Source organism: Harpia harpyja, chromosome Z (genome assembly GCF_026419915.1).
Source record: "Harpia harpyja isolate bHarHar1 chromosome Z, bHarHar1 primary haplotype, whole genome shotgun sequence".
Lineage (NCBI taxonomy): Eukaryota > Metazoa > Chordata > Aves > Accipitriformes > Accipitridae > Harpia > Harpia harpyja.
Genome location: NC_068969.1, coordinates 85682705 through 85694922, shown reverse-complemented (window position 1 = coordinate 85694922; position 12218 = coordinate 85682705). Strand labels below are relative to the sequence as shown.

Genomic DNA, 12218 nt, shown 5'->3' with positions numbered 1-12218 from the left:
TGGTTGTAAAAGTGTGTCACATAGATGCTCATGTACCCAAGAGTCGGGCCACTTAAGAACATGAAAATAGCCAGCAGGTGGATCAGGCTGCTAAGATTGAAGTGGTTCAGGTGGATCTGGACTGGCAACATAAGGTTGAATTATTTATGGCTTGGTGGGCCCATGACACCTCAGGCCATCAGGGAAGAGATGCAACATGTAGATGGGCTCGTGACTGAGGGGTGGACTTGACCATGGATAGTATAGCATAAGTTATCCATGAATGTGAAACATGCTGCAATTAAGCAAGCCAAGTGGCTACAGCCCATGTGGTATGGAGGGCAATGGCTGAGATATAAATATGGGGAAGCCTGGCAGATTGACTATATCACACTCCCACAAATCCGCCAAGGCAGGCGCCATGTGCTTACAATGGTGGAAGCAACCACTGGATGGCTGGAAACATATCCCGTGCCCCATGACACCACCTGGAACACTATCCTGGGCCTTGAAAAACAAGTCTTATGGCGACATGGCACCCCAGAAATAATTGAGTCAGACAATGGGACTCATTTCCGAAACAACCTCATAGACACCTGTGCCAAAGAGCACGGCATTGAGTGAGTATATAACATCCCGTATCATGCACCAGCCTCCAGGAAAATCAAACGATACAATGGACTGTTGAAGACTACACTGAGAGCAATGGGGGGTGGGACTTTCAAACATTGGGACCCCATTTAGCAGGAGCCACCTGGTTAGTCAACACCAGAGGACCTGCCAATCAGGCTGGCCCTGCCCAATCAGAACTTTATGTACTGTAAAAGGGGATAAAGTCCCCATAGTGCACATGAAGAGTATGTTAGGGAAGACAGTCTGGGTCACTCCTACCTCAGGCAAAAGCAAACCCATCCATGGGATTGCTTTTGCTCAAGGACCTGAGTGCACTTGGAGGGTGATAAGGAAGGATGGGGAAGTCAGCTGTGTGCCTCAAGGGGGGTTGATGTTAGGTGAGAATAGCTAATGAATTAAATTGTGTGATGTTAATTGCTATATAAACCTGCCACTGTATGTCATCATTGCTATAGTTGTGCTATGCTATATCAATGGTATTACAGTTAGAATCACTTAGATTAAGGAAGAATGAAGAATAACAAAACTGAGGGAAGTACAGTAGTGACGGGACCAGAACCGACTTCAGCATGCAACAGTCCAACATTACACACCATACTCCTGCTGTGCCCAATGTCACCCACCCGCCACACTGCACCGAAGCCCAATCCCACTCTGCCGACTAGGCGGACTTCACAACACCCTTCCTGCCCAGACAGGCTGTTGTGACAGATGGAGCCCAGAGTGATGGACTGAATGAACTCAACAGAAATTTGAGAGGGATGGCTCATAGACTAAAAGGATGATGCTTCTGTGTGTGTATATGTGTATCAAAGGACAGGAAAGGTGATGGTGATTAATTGGGAGGTACTGGAAAGTATGGGACCTGAGCATGACGTAAATGGTATAGAATACGGGATGGATACTGTCCTGGTTTCGGCCAGGATAGTTAATTTTCTTTCTAGTGGTGGGTATAGTGTTAGGGTTTGGATTTAGCGTGAGAATAATGTTGATAACACACTGATAGTTTTGATTGTTGCTAAGTAGTGTTTATGCCAAGTCAAGGATTTTTCAGCTTCTCATGCCCAGCCAGCAAGAAGGCTGGAGGGGCAGAAGAGGTTGGGAGGGAACAGAGCCAGGACAGCTGACCCAAACTGGCCAAAGGGATATTCTGTACCATGTGGCGTCATGCCCAGTATATAAACTGGGGGGAGTTGGCCAGTGGGCAGGGCGGGTTGCTGCTCTGGAGCTAACTAGGCATCAGTCAGTGAGTGGTGAGCAATTGCATTTTGTGCATCACTTGTTTTGTATATTCCAATCCTTTTATTATTATTATTATTGTCATTTTATTATTGTTGTTACTGTCATTAGTATTTCCTTCCTTTCTGTCCTATTAAACATTCATATCTCAACTCACAAGTTTTACTTTTTTTTCCCTGATTCTCTCCCCCATCCCACTGTACGGGGGAGTGAGCGAGCAGCTGTGTGGTGCTTAGTTGCTGGCTGGGGTTAAACCACAACACCATTTTAGCAGCAACAATTAAGAATATCATAGCCCCAAAGTAGTGTAAAAATATTTTACTTTGTTTGTATCAATTATTTGTTCTAAAGGCATTTACTGATGAACAAGTGTGGAGTCTTTAATGTTTTTTTCAATAAAATGTCTCCATTACATCCCAAGCAGCTGCAATTTGACCAGTGGGAATGGATGCTACTGACTTGTTTGTTGTCTGTTTGTTTGGTTTTTTAGTTAATGAGATATCTGCCACTGTCTGTTTGTTTGGTTTTTTAGTTAATGAGGTATCTGCCATTAGGCACACTGAATTTTTTTGGAAGCATAGTATTTGTTGACTGTGAGAGCATCTCTGAACTTTTCTAAACTATTGTCCAGACATAACAGCTATCTATATTACTATGATTACCCCAGACAGTAAAGTGGAAACTTAAATCCTAATTTAATGCTATTTTTACCTCTGGAATAGGATTCTCCAGTGATAAGCAGAGAACAGTGAACACTATTTTGAAATACTTAGAACAGACTAAAAAAGATGATGTGTTATATACCTTAACTGCAAATTATAATGAAGTCCTTAAGTACGTCTGTTCAGATTCTGCTGTAATTAACTTCCTAAGTATTTCTTAGTTTCTTCTGCTAGCAGTGACTAAGTCTGGTAATTGTTATTACTGACTGAGTTTTGTCTGTGGATCATGCTGTATCACTTAACCACTGTGCATGTAGTGGAGGACAAGTGTGGTACTGTGTTGCTAGAAAAATTACCTGGCTGGTGTCCTGTTTCCTCCCTGAACCTCACCCCAACCCAGATAACAAACTCCAAGGAGAGTCTTCCTCCCAGTTCAGGGGAGGCTAGCTGATTATATTTTTGCATGGTGCTGCCTCTTTCTTGAATTTAGGATGCTTAAGGTTTGTTGTTTGGGATTTGGGGGGGGGGGGGGGCATTAAATACACTTCTTCGTTTTCTTATTGTTGCATCTGGCATCATAGTTTGAGCTTACAGTTTTTTCTTCTGAAGAACCAAAGTGTTACTTCCAGAGCCAATTCTTCCCTTGTAAGAGGATCAAATGAATACAAAAAAAATCATGACTTCACGCTAAGACTTTTAGCAATTCACTTATTTATAGGCTTCTCTTTCATTTTGGGGAAATCAGGTTGGAACTGAGCAGCAGGAGAAGGTTAATGTGGGGAATGCTGAGAGAATTGGAGTTGGGAGAAAGAGGGCAAGCCCTTAAGGTGGCCTTATGTTTGCCATTCCTCTTTACCCTTATTTAAAATGTGATTCATGAGGTATGGTTACATAGCCTTTCAACATGTGAAAGATGTTTTGTTACACCAAATAGTGCTCTGTTTTCTGTGAACAAGCATATCACTGATGACATGCTAAATAGGGAACAGAGAATGAACCTGGTGATTTCAAAAATACACCCCGATCTTCAAATCAAGATCTGAAACTTCCCCATAAACCTTGTGTTCTACCTTTAAAAATACAGCCTAGCATTCCTAATCTTTCCATGTTTGGGGTTTTCTTGGATTGCAGATGTAGTGGGAGATTCTTCATAATTCCGAGTGTTGAGAGATTTTTATTCACAGGTTTAGTTACATTAATAGATGCCGTGCTAATAGAAGTTATTATATTTGTTTCGACATGCAGCTAGTCGGTCACTGGAATGTGTCAGTTCCTCTCAATTCTTGTGCAAAAGCAAGCTAAAGTTTGGCTACAACAATAGCAGATGCCGATGTGGCAACCCAGACCAAACATTCTTTCCTTCTTCCGTCAGCAGTGCACATTCTTCGTTTAAAGGTCAAAGTTAACTAGTAAGGCTGATTCATGCAGATGTGGACTATATGAACCCAGTGTACTTTTGATTGCAGCCCTTTTGCCCCCATAGTAAGGGTTTCTTTGAATCAATGAATTTGACGTAATCACAGGCAATGAATTAAAATACTGGCATTTTGGAGTTTCAGTCGTGATGGTAGTGCCTCAGTGGAAAAAGATATACTCCGCAGATGGTAACAAATTTTCTGAAACTAGCTCATGAAACTGAAAATACTCAAATATTCTTGCAAATTATTTTTATCAAAGTTGTTTGAAGAAAAAGAAGCCTGCCCATATGGAGACTTGAAATTTCTCTTCCAGAAAAGATGTCTTTTAAACCATATTATTCCCATTCTGGCTTTATAGTTTGTGCTGTGCAGAAACACTGTGTTTATACTTCGTTATATACCTTAGTCAGTTACAACAGGCATGTTATATGGTGTGTTATACATATATAACAGTAACATTTATGCATTACACAACCGTTTTCTCTCAATTTTAGTAATTTGCTTACAAGATTTGGTTGTACCACTGATTCTTGATAACCCAGAGTCATTTCATCTTGATTGGGAGTATACTATCTGGACCTGTATGTCCATATGGGTTGAAAGGCATGTCTCCAAACACCTGGGGTTTTGTAAGTGTTTCTCCAACCCACAGGATGCTGCATTGCAGATAGTGACATAGAGATTTGAAGGAGTTAATCCTGTATGATACACATTTTATCTGTGAAATCCCTGACTCTAAAAGATACCAGGCCAAATCAGGTGGATTTACCTTCATGAACTTCAAGAAATGCAGTGTCATTTGCTGTTTTAAAAAAACCCCACAACATCCCCACAACACTAGTATTAACTAGTCACCTTTTAAAATTTTTTTTTTATTTCAGGCCTCCTGTCAGTCCATGATAGCTAGTTTACATGAAGGGCTATTCTTTCTCAAGACACCTGTATTTTGTAATTAATTGCCTTTTAAAATGCAAAACAAACATTTTAATAATTTAATGTTTATACAAGTTACCATCTGTGGGTGGTAGATTAACTAACCCTGCAGTAATTTTTCTCATTTTTTGCTATAATCCTTCATGGTCACCATATGTCTGCTAACTCCAGAATGTCAAAGGTTGCCTTGGCCTTACCTTAGCTAGCATATATCTTTGTCCTTGCTGGATAAGAAAAGGTGTAGTATCCATCAAAGAATAACAGATATGAACTTTGTGTTTTCTATAAAATGGTAGTAGAATAAGGCACTTGTCAACTGAGATAACCAAGACAGAAAAGAGATTGAGGTATCCTTGTGGTGTCAAACTTACCTAAAACTGCAGCTGCTTTGGTTTCTGCCACGTCTTAGGCAGTTGCATTGGCTGCCCTGGTGTAAAATTAAAGAAGTGTTTTGTCAGTTAAGATTCAGGTAAAGGTTACATAGATTTGCGTATGTATCTGTTGTTTCTGACTAATGAAGTTATACTAAACTCTTAACTTGTCTGCAATGTCTGTTTCATGCATAAAGTGCTCTTTTTACTAGCATAATGCTCATGACATGGGTGAACTGGATGATATGTTACAATACTTATGATTGTAGGTCAGTTTTCATTTAAAAAGAAAAAGTTAATGAAATGCATGGCACATCTGATGACCCAGACAAATAAGAAATACTTTAATGATGCTGTACTGAGTTTTAAAAATAACTGCATTTCATTAGAGAATGAAATGTGAAATTTAAAATGAGGAAAATAAAAATTGGAAGCTTTCTACATCTAGAAGTTGATACTGTGTAATGGTCTTTAAAGGAAGAGGATCAGTGCTCAGTCATGTCTTTTCTTAGTAGGTCTTAGGTTTATTGTTAATTTGTTATAGGGAGATACATTGTTATGAATTACTGTAATAAATGTCTTACCTGTTAGGTTATGCATGCTGAATTAATAGTATAGACATTGATCTGGCAAAAGGAACTGGAGAAACATGTACATTTTACAGTCTATAATATCTGTAATGCATCTTGGCAAAGAATGAATTGGAGATACTTAAAAATTCAACACATAATGGAAACAGTTGAATACCATTTTATTGAATCAGAATTTGCATTAATATATATAACTTATTTTAGGATTATTAAGATGGGCTGCACAGCTATCATAGTGTTCATTTTCTGTTCATTGTCTTATTTTGCTTGCATACTCTTTATAGGCATATAGGATGATATGACACTAAACTTTTTGCACTAAAATGATGTTCTAGATATTACGTGCTGCTTTGTGGCATGTTACACGAGTGCCTAGTGTATATATATGTAGGGGGGGAAAAAACCATGGGAATGTAAATCGGTAACTTATATCTTTTAAGGGACATCTTGTTTCAGTTGTAGTATTTCTCTTTTATTTTAGAGGAAGCCCACATCTGAAGGGAACTCCACATTATAAGGAAGAACAATGTGCTCCTTCATTAAATCTAGAAATTAAGAAAGTGCTGGACTTGCAAGCCTCTATCACAAGGTATGCTCACTAATCCTAACTTAAGAATTTTTTTGCATATAGCAGTTACTTGTTCAAAAAGTGAAGGGGAAACTAGGTGGAAAAAAACTTCTAGTAAGTTTTTAGACTTATTAATAGTAAGGACTAATAGTTACTAATAGTAAGTTACTAATACTAAATCTAAGGACATGAAAAAGTAAATTGCTGTTTAATAATTCTTTCTTTCTGTGCTTGGCTATACTGATATTTTTAGCATATAGAGGTATATAGCACATGTATGTTCAGTATTACATAAAGTTACTATAAATGTGTTTGTCCTTGGCCTCAGAAGTATGGATTAGAGATTTCATGGAGACATAAATACATAAGAGCAAAACTGTATGTAGCATTTCAGCATTTCTCCGGCTGCCCACAGAGGGTCCCTATTTGTCCTGGAAAAACTTTTTGTTTATTTCTTCCTTTTTTGTGGTGATTGCGTTCCCTATAAAATAAGCTTTGAACATGCCACATAAGTGTGTGTGAAAAGTTAGTGAAACTGTGTGGTACTGGTGTGGGGTAGAAAAGTAACAAAGTGCAATCTGGGAAGAGGCCCCATAGAAGAAAATGGATATTTGAAGAAATGCAATATATGCTGGAAAAAGATTTCCTAGGAAGCTGGAGGTTATTGTCTGCATGCAAACAGATTAACAGTAGTTTTCAGAATTTTGGAGATGTTTGAGGAAGGATTTAGGAGAACTCTAATTTCTACTTAATCAGTGAGCTTAGACCATGGGTTAGAAAGTGTTGTGGATTATTTACAGCCTAGGCAATATTGGTAATTTTCTAGGATGGGTGAATTGTTGGTAGATTGTTGGTAACAATGTCTTATGTTTAGTCAAAAGTATTAAAATGATCTTCAGCAGTTTCTATACCAGTTAAACAATTACTCTAACAATACAGACCTGTTAAAGAACTCTGATTCCTGGAGAGAAATAGAGACATATACCATAGTTTGTCAGCTTGGTACCTTTACTGTTGTCCTGGTTTCAGCTGGGATAGAGTTAACTGTCTTCCTAGTAGCTGGTACAGTGCTATGTTTTGAGTTCAGAGCGAAGAATGTTGATAACACTGATGTTTTCAGTTGTTGCTCAGTAGTGTTTAGACTAATGTCAAGGATTTTTCAGCTTCTCATGCCCAGCCAGCGAGAAAGCTGGAGGGGCACAAGAAGTTGGCACAGGACACAGCCAGGGCACCTGACCCAAACTGGCCAACGGTGTATTCCATACCATGTGACGTCCCATCCAGTATAGGAACGGGGAAGTGGGGGGGCAGGGTTTCGCCGCTCGGGGAGACTGGCTGGGTGTCGGTCGGCGGGTGGTGAGCAATTGCACTGCGCATCATTTGTACATTCCAATCCTTTCATTATTGCTGTTGTCATTTTATTGGTGTTATCATTATCATTATTAGTTTCTTCTTTTCTGTTCTATTAAACCGTTCTTATCTCAACCCACGGGTTTTACTTCTTTTCCCGATTTTCTCCCCCATCCCACTGGGTGAGGGGGAGTGAGTGAGCGGCTGCGTGGTGTTTAGTTGCTGGCTGGGGTTAAACCACGACAACTGTCTAGATGATTTAGGCACTTAGTTTGTAACTTATTTGATGTAACTTCTCAACATAGTTGCTGATAGAGGCGGCAGTAAGATGGTGTTTATGACATTAATTGATTTTTCTGTGACATTGATTTGAGATGCAGTTTTTCAGAGAATGACAAATACATTTGTTAGTTTGCAGTCCATGTTAGAGGATCTACTTGTTGCTACTGCTGATGGATTTCTCCATCTCGTTCACTGGGACGGTATGACCAATGGAAGGAAGGCCATCAACCTATGTACAGTTCCATTTTCTGTGGACCTGCAGTCTTCTCGAGGTAAGTTTTGGGTTTTTTTATTGCTTTTGATAGTTAACTATTTGCAAAATACCATCTAATATAAAATATTATCTCTGTTCTCAAGCAGAGATGAGAAAAATGTGCCTTTTATAAATGTGAACAAAATAGCTTGTTTAAATTGTTTTTTTTCTGTGAAGTAATAAGAAAACAACTGAAAAGGCTGTTGGCTTGCAATATCACTGTGTTTTTAAATTAATCTTGTTTTCTCAGCAGGTTCATTTTTGGGCTTTGAAGACATTTACATCAGAGACATGGAATACTGTGCCACGCTTGATGGTTTTGCTGTTGTTTTTAATGATGGCAGAGTTGGTTTCATTACACCAATGTCGAGTAGATTCACTGCTGAGGTATAGTTCCTTTAGTATTTCTAGCATGTACTCTACAATGAATGTGTTTTCCTTGGTCTCTGCGTTTCAGTTAGCTTTCTACTTTAAATTCTGTTCAGCTGCAATGAAACTAAAATTTAGCAACTGCTTAGGAGATATCATAAGAACAAGACTATTTCATGCCATAATTTGAACTAGATTGTTCTAGGACTAGTAGCTGTCTATGGGAGGGCATAATTGACAGTAGATTTAATTTTAGTTTATTGCTTCAAAATGTCATTATAGTTCTGAGATTTTCTGTCTTTGTGACAGGCTTCCTGTTGCTAGTTGTAAGTGGGGTGATAAGAAGTGGTTTCTCCCATGGCAAAGTATCATAAGGGCTATTTCTAGCTTTTAGCCGTAATCAAGGCTAACTGTTCTTATAGTGACAAACATACTTCAGAATTTGTTTTAAAGGAATCTTTTCCAAGTTAGGTGTTTTCTTAGCTGTAATTCAGCCTACAAATTGTACTACATTTTGTCATTAGATCTCTTTAATTTAATTACAGAAAACCCAGCAGGATTTGTGTAGTCTGTCTGAAACTCCTTCACACACTTAACAATATCTGCGACTTGAGCTGTTGCAGATGGGAGTTTATTTTCCTGTTTTGTGTTTTGTCTTTATCCTCAGTACCATCTACTGATTTTTTTAATGCGGTATCAGGGATATTCTTGCCTTATATGTATTGACTTGCTTTGGTTATTTAGAGCTCTGATAAACAGTTTCCTTACATACTGGCATGTTTCTGTAATTTTTATTAAGAACAATGAAACGAATTTTACATATACTGGATTTTGTTTATCTGAGCTGTGTCAGTTAATCTTGACATTTGCAATAGAAATTTCTTGAGGTGATGAGGGTCAACTGGCAGATCTGTAATATGGCATACATGGGTAGCACATGGGTAGAAGCTGACTAACATGAATAAAAGCACTGTTAAACAAAAAATTCTGTGAATTCCTTTCTTTACAGCAGCTCCATGGTGTTTGGGCACAAGATGTGATTGACGGAACTTGTGTGGCAGTAAATAACAAGTACAGGCTAATGGCATTTGGATGTGCCAAGTAAGTTTTGTAAGGCTGGTTCAATGGGGAGGAAAATGATTTCATTATAAAACTTAAGTACTATTCTTAACAAGTTGTGTTGCAAGAGCTGTAAAGATGAAAATGATCAGTCTTCTTAGAGATTGTATAATCTGCTCTGTCAAGAGGGTATGAGGGAAGAAATTATTGCCTGCTTGAACTGCAGTTGAAATTGGTGCTTGCTGTTCAGCTTTGGAAAAAAAATAGAAAGATGACTGGACCAGTAGCGAGAATTGGAAAGTGCTGCTGTCCCAGTTAATCTCAAAGCAAGATTATAAAGTCAGTTTTAAGCAGTTAATCGTAATGATATTGGAGAAGAATCAGCACTTTGCACCCATTTGAGAAAATGCTCTGTGAAGTGTTTGATTTGGTCAGGAAAAATGTTGCCTGTTTGACTAACTGTGAATATAAATTAAATGTTTCAAAAGTGGTCTTAGTTGTGGTTTTTTGCTTACTGCTCCTTCAAGACAGTTCCTCCTGTATAATACTGCTTCAGCTGGTCTAAAGTGCAGCTTTTTTTTTTAATTGTATTTTATTTGTTTTTTAAAATGTTCCAAAAGATCTGGGCAGTTTAGTCTTCAACTGTCTTAAGAAATAGTATTCTCAGTTGTAGTTGTAGTAACAATGCGGTGTGTTGGTGTTTGCCTCTGAAACAGAAATAGTTATTGTAATTCATTGACGTTGGTATGCATTAGTACACTCCTGATGAAACTTTAGCACTAAGTGAATACTAACTTCCGTCATGGATTGTCTTGCAGTTGGAAGCTCTAAACATACCTGCATTGTGTGTGCATATGTATTTCAGAAAATGAAATAGTCTTAGTGCATTGGTTATTATAGGCTGGTGTTTTGGGTCCTCCACTGCCTTCTGGAAAGTATCTTATAAAGTTGTTTCATAAAGTTCTTTGAGTGTTACTTGACACAATGTTTCTGTTCTAGATAAATTTGGTATTGGTGAGAAAAAAGCAGCTTTTATTAACCCCCTGAAACTGACGAGAAATCCAAACGGTCTGTAGTCTAAAGCATGTGTAATCTCTTCCAGCGGCTCTGTGCAGGTTTATACAATAGATACCACCACTGGTGCCATGCAGTTTTCTCATAAATTGGAGCTGACACCAAAACAATATCCTGGTGAGCTACTTTTTATTGTTAGAATTTTCCAGCTGTTTTTAAGGTATTAAAAGAATATTTTTATCCTTGGCTAGTTAACAAGTGTTTGTTGTTTGCATTATCACTGATGGGATAAGTATTTACTCTTCCATGTTTGTAGTAATTTACTCTTGCACATTTGTTCTTTTAGCTGCTTGCTTTTAACAGACTTTTGGATGTGTTTCATATAAGGGGCTGGAGCTGGTTTGGGGATTTTTTTTTTTTTTCTTTCCCTAAATCTGAATCTGAGTTCGCAGTTTACAGACAGCGCTGCTTCTGGTTGTTCCTTTTTAAATACTGCAGATCTTAGTAGTTCCCACATGTAGTCTTGAGATTACTTTTCCATTACTCACCTGAGAAAATGAGAGATTATTGTCAAAACTGATAATGAATATAATAGAGGTGTGAATTAACTTGAAACAACTGACATGCAGGGTACAGAAAAAACCTGAGTAATCCAGCACCCTGCCTGAACTGCAGTGAACAAAAGCTTAGTGGAATTTTTCATGTAATAGTGATGAGTATTGCAGGCTTGAGAGTGAGGAACGTATAAGGTGGGTAAATTCTGTCCTCAGCTGAAAATATGTGTGCTTATTAGGTTTCAACAAAAAAATCAAATCTGTAAATAGCAGAGTTTTACAGTTGTGCTAAGTGCCAAAGGAAGAGGTTTCAAGGGTGAGTATAAAATCTTCTTTTGTCCTAAAAATCATTTTGCCAGAATTGCAGTTCTATGGTTGCGTCATAGCATAGTGCATTTCTGGCCTGTTTTCATGTATTCTTAGTTTCCTGTGAAACCAAACATGTAATGGAAAGAAAACATGAATTTCTCATTTGCTGCTTATTCATTTTGAGATGGCCAGTTTGATGAATGCAGCAAAGTAGTTAATTGAAAAATCAAATATTTATTTCCATATATTTTTGTTTCTACTCTTATGATGAAAGCAGCTGAAGGACATTTGATGTTTTTCACATGGTATTTCATTGTCTGTTTTTAAACAGATATTTGGAATAAAACAGGACCTGTTAAACTAATCAAATGGTCACCTGATAGCTGTGTTGTGATGGTGACCTGGGAATGTGGAGGCTTGTCCTTATGGAGTGTTTTTGGTGCTCAGCTTATCTGTACGTTAGGAGGTGATTTTGCGTGAGTATCTTTAATGAAATTGTAAAATACTTTATTAAAAACCTTTATTTTTCTAATTAAAAGCATTTAATTAGAAACTGATTCACTGAATTAGCTTTTAAAAATCTTTTTCCATTGTAACTCTTTAGATACTGGAATGATTGAATAATATTTAGGAGG

At 38.0% G+C, this 12218-nt stretch overlaps 1 protein-coding gene across 2 annotated transcripts in view; it reads left to right on the top strand.

The window, feature by feature from the left end:
* RIC1 (RIC1 homolog, RAB6A GEF complex partner 1) overlaps window positions 1-12218 on the top strand; it is a 65645-nt gene that overhangs the window by 35291 nt on the left and 18136 nt on the right. Inside the window, exons 4-9 of one of the 2 annotated variants that reach the window (XM_052775659.1) lie at window positions 6307-6414; window positions 8155-8297; window positions 8532-8665; window positions 9657-9748; window positions 10809-10897; window positions 11915-12059. In XM_052775659.1, coding sequence (XP_052631619.1) covers window positions 6307-6414; window positions 8155-8297; window positions 8532-8665; window positions 9657-9748; window positions 10809-10897; window positions 11915-12059 — 711 coding nt within the window. Of the gene's footprint in view, window positions 1-6306; window positions 6415-8154; window positions 8298-8528; window positions 8666-9656; window positions 9749-10808; window positions 10898-11914; window positions 12060-12218 lie in introns of both variants that reach the window. The other variant, XM_052775658.1, reaches the window with a different exon arrangement.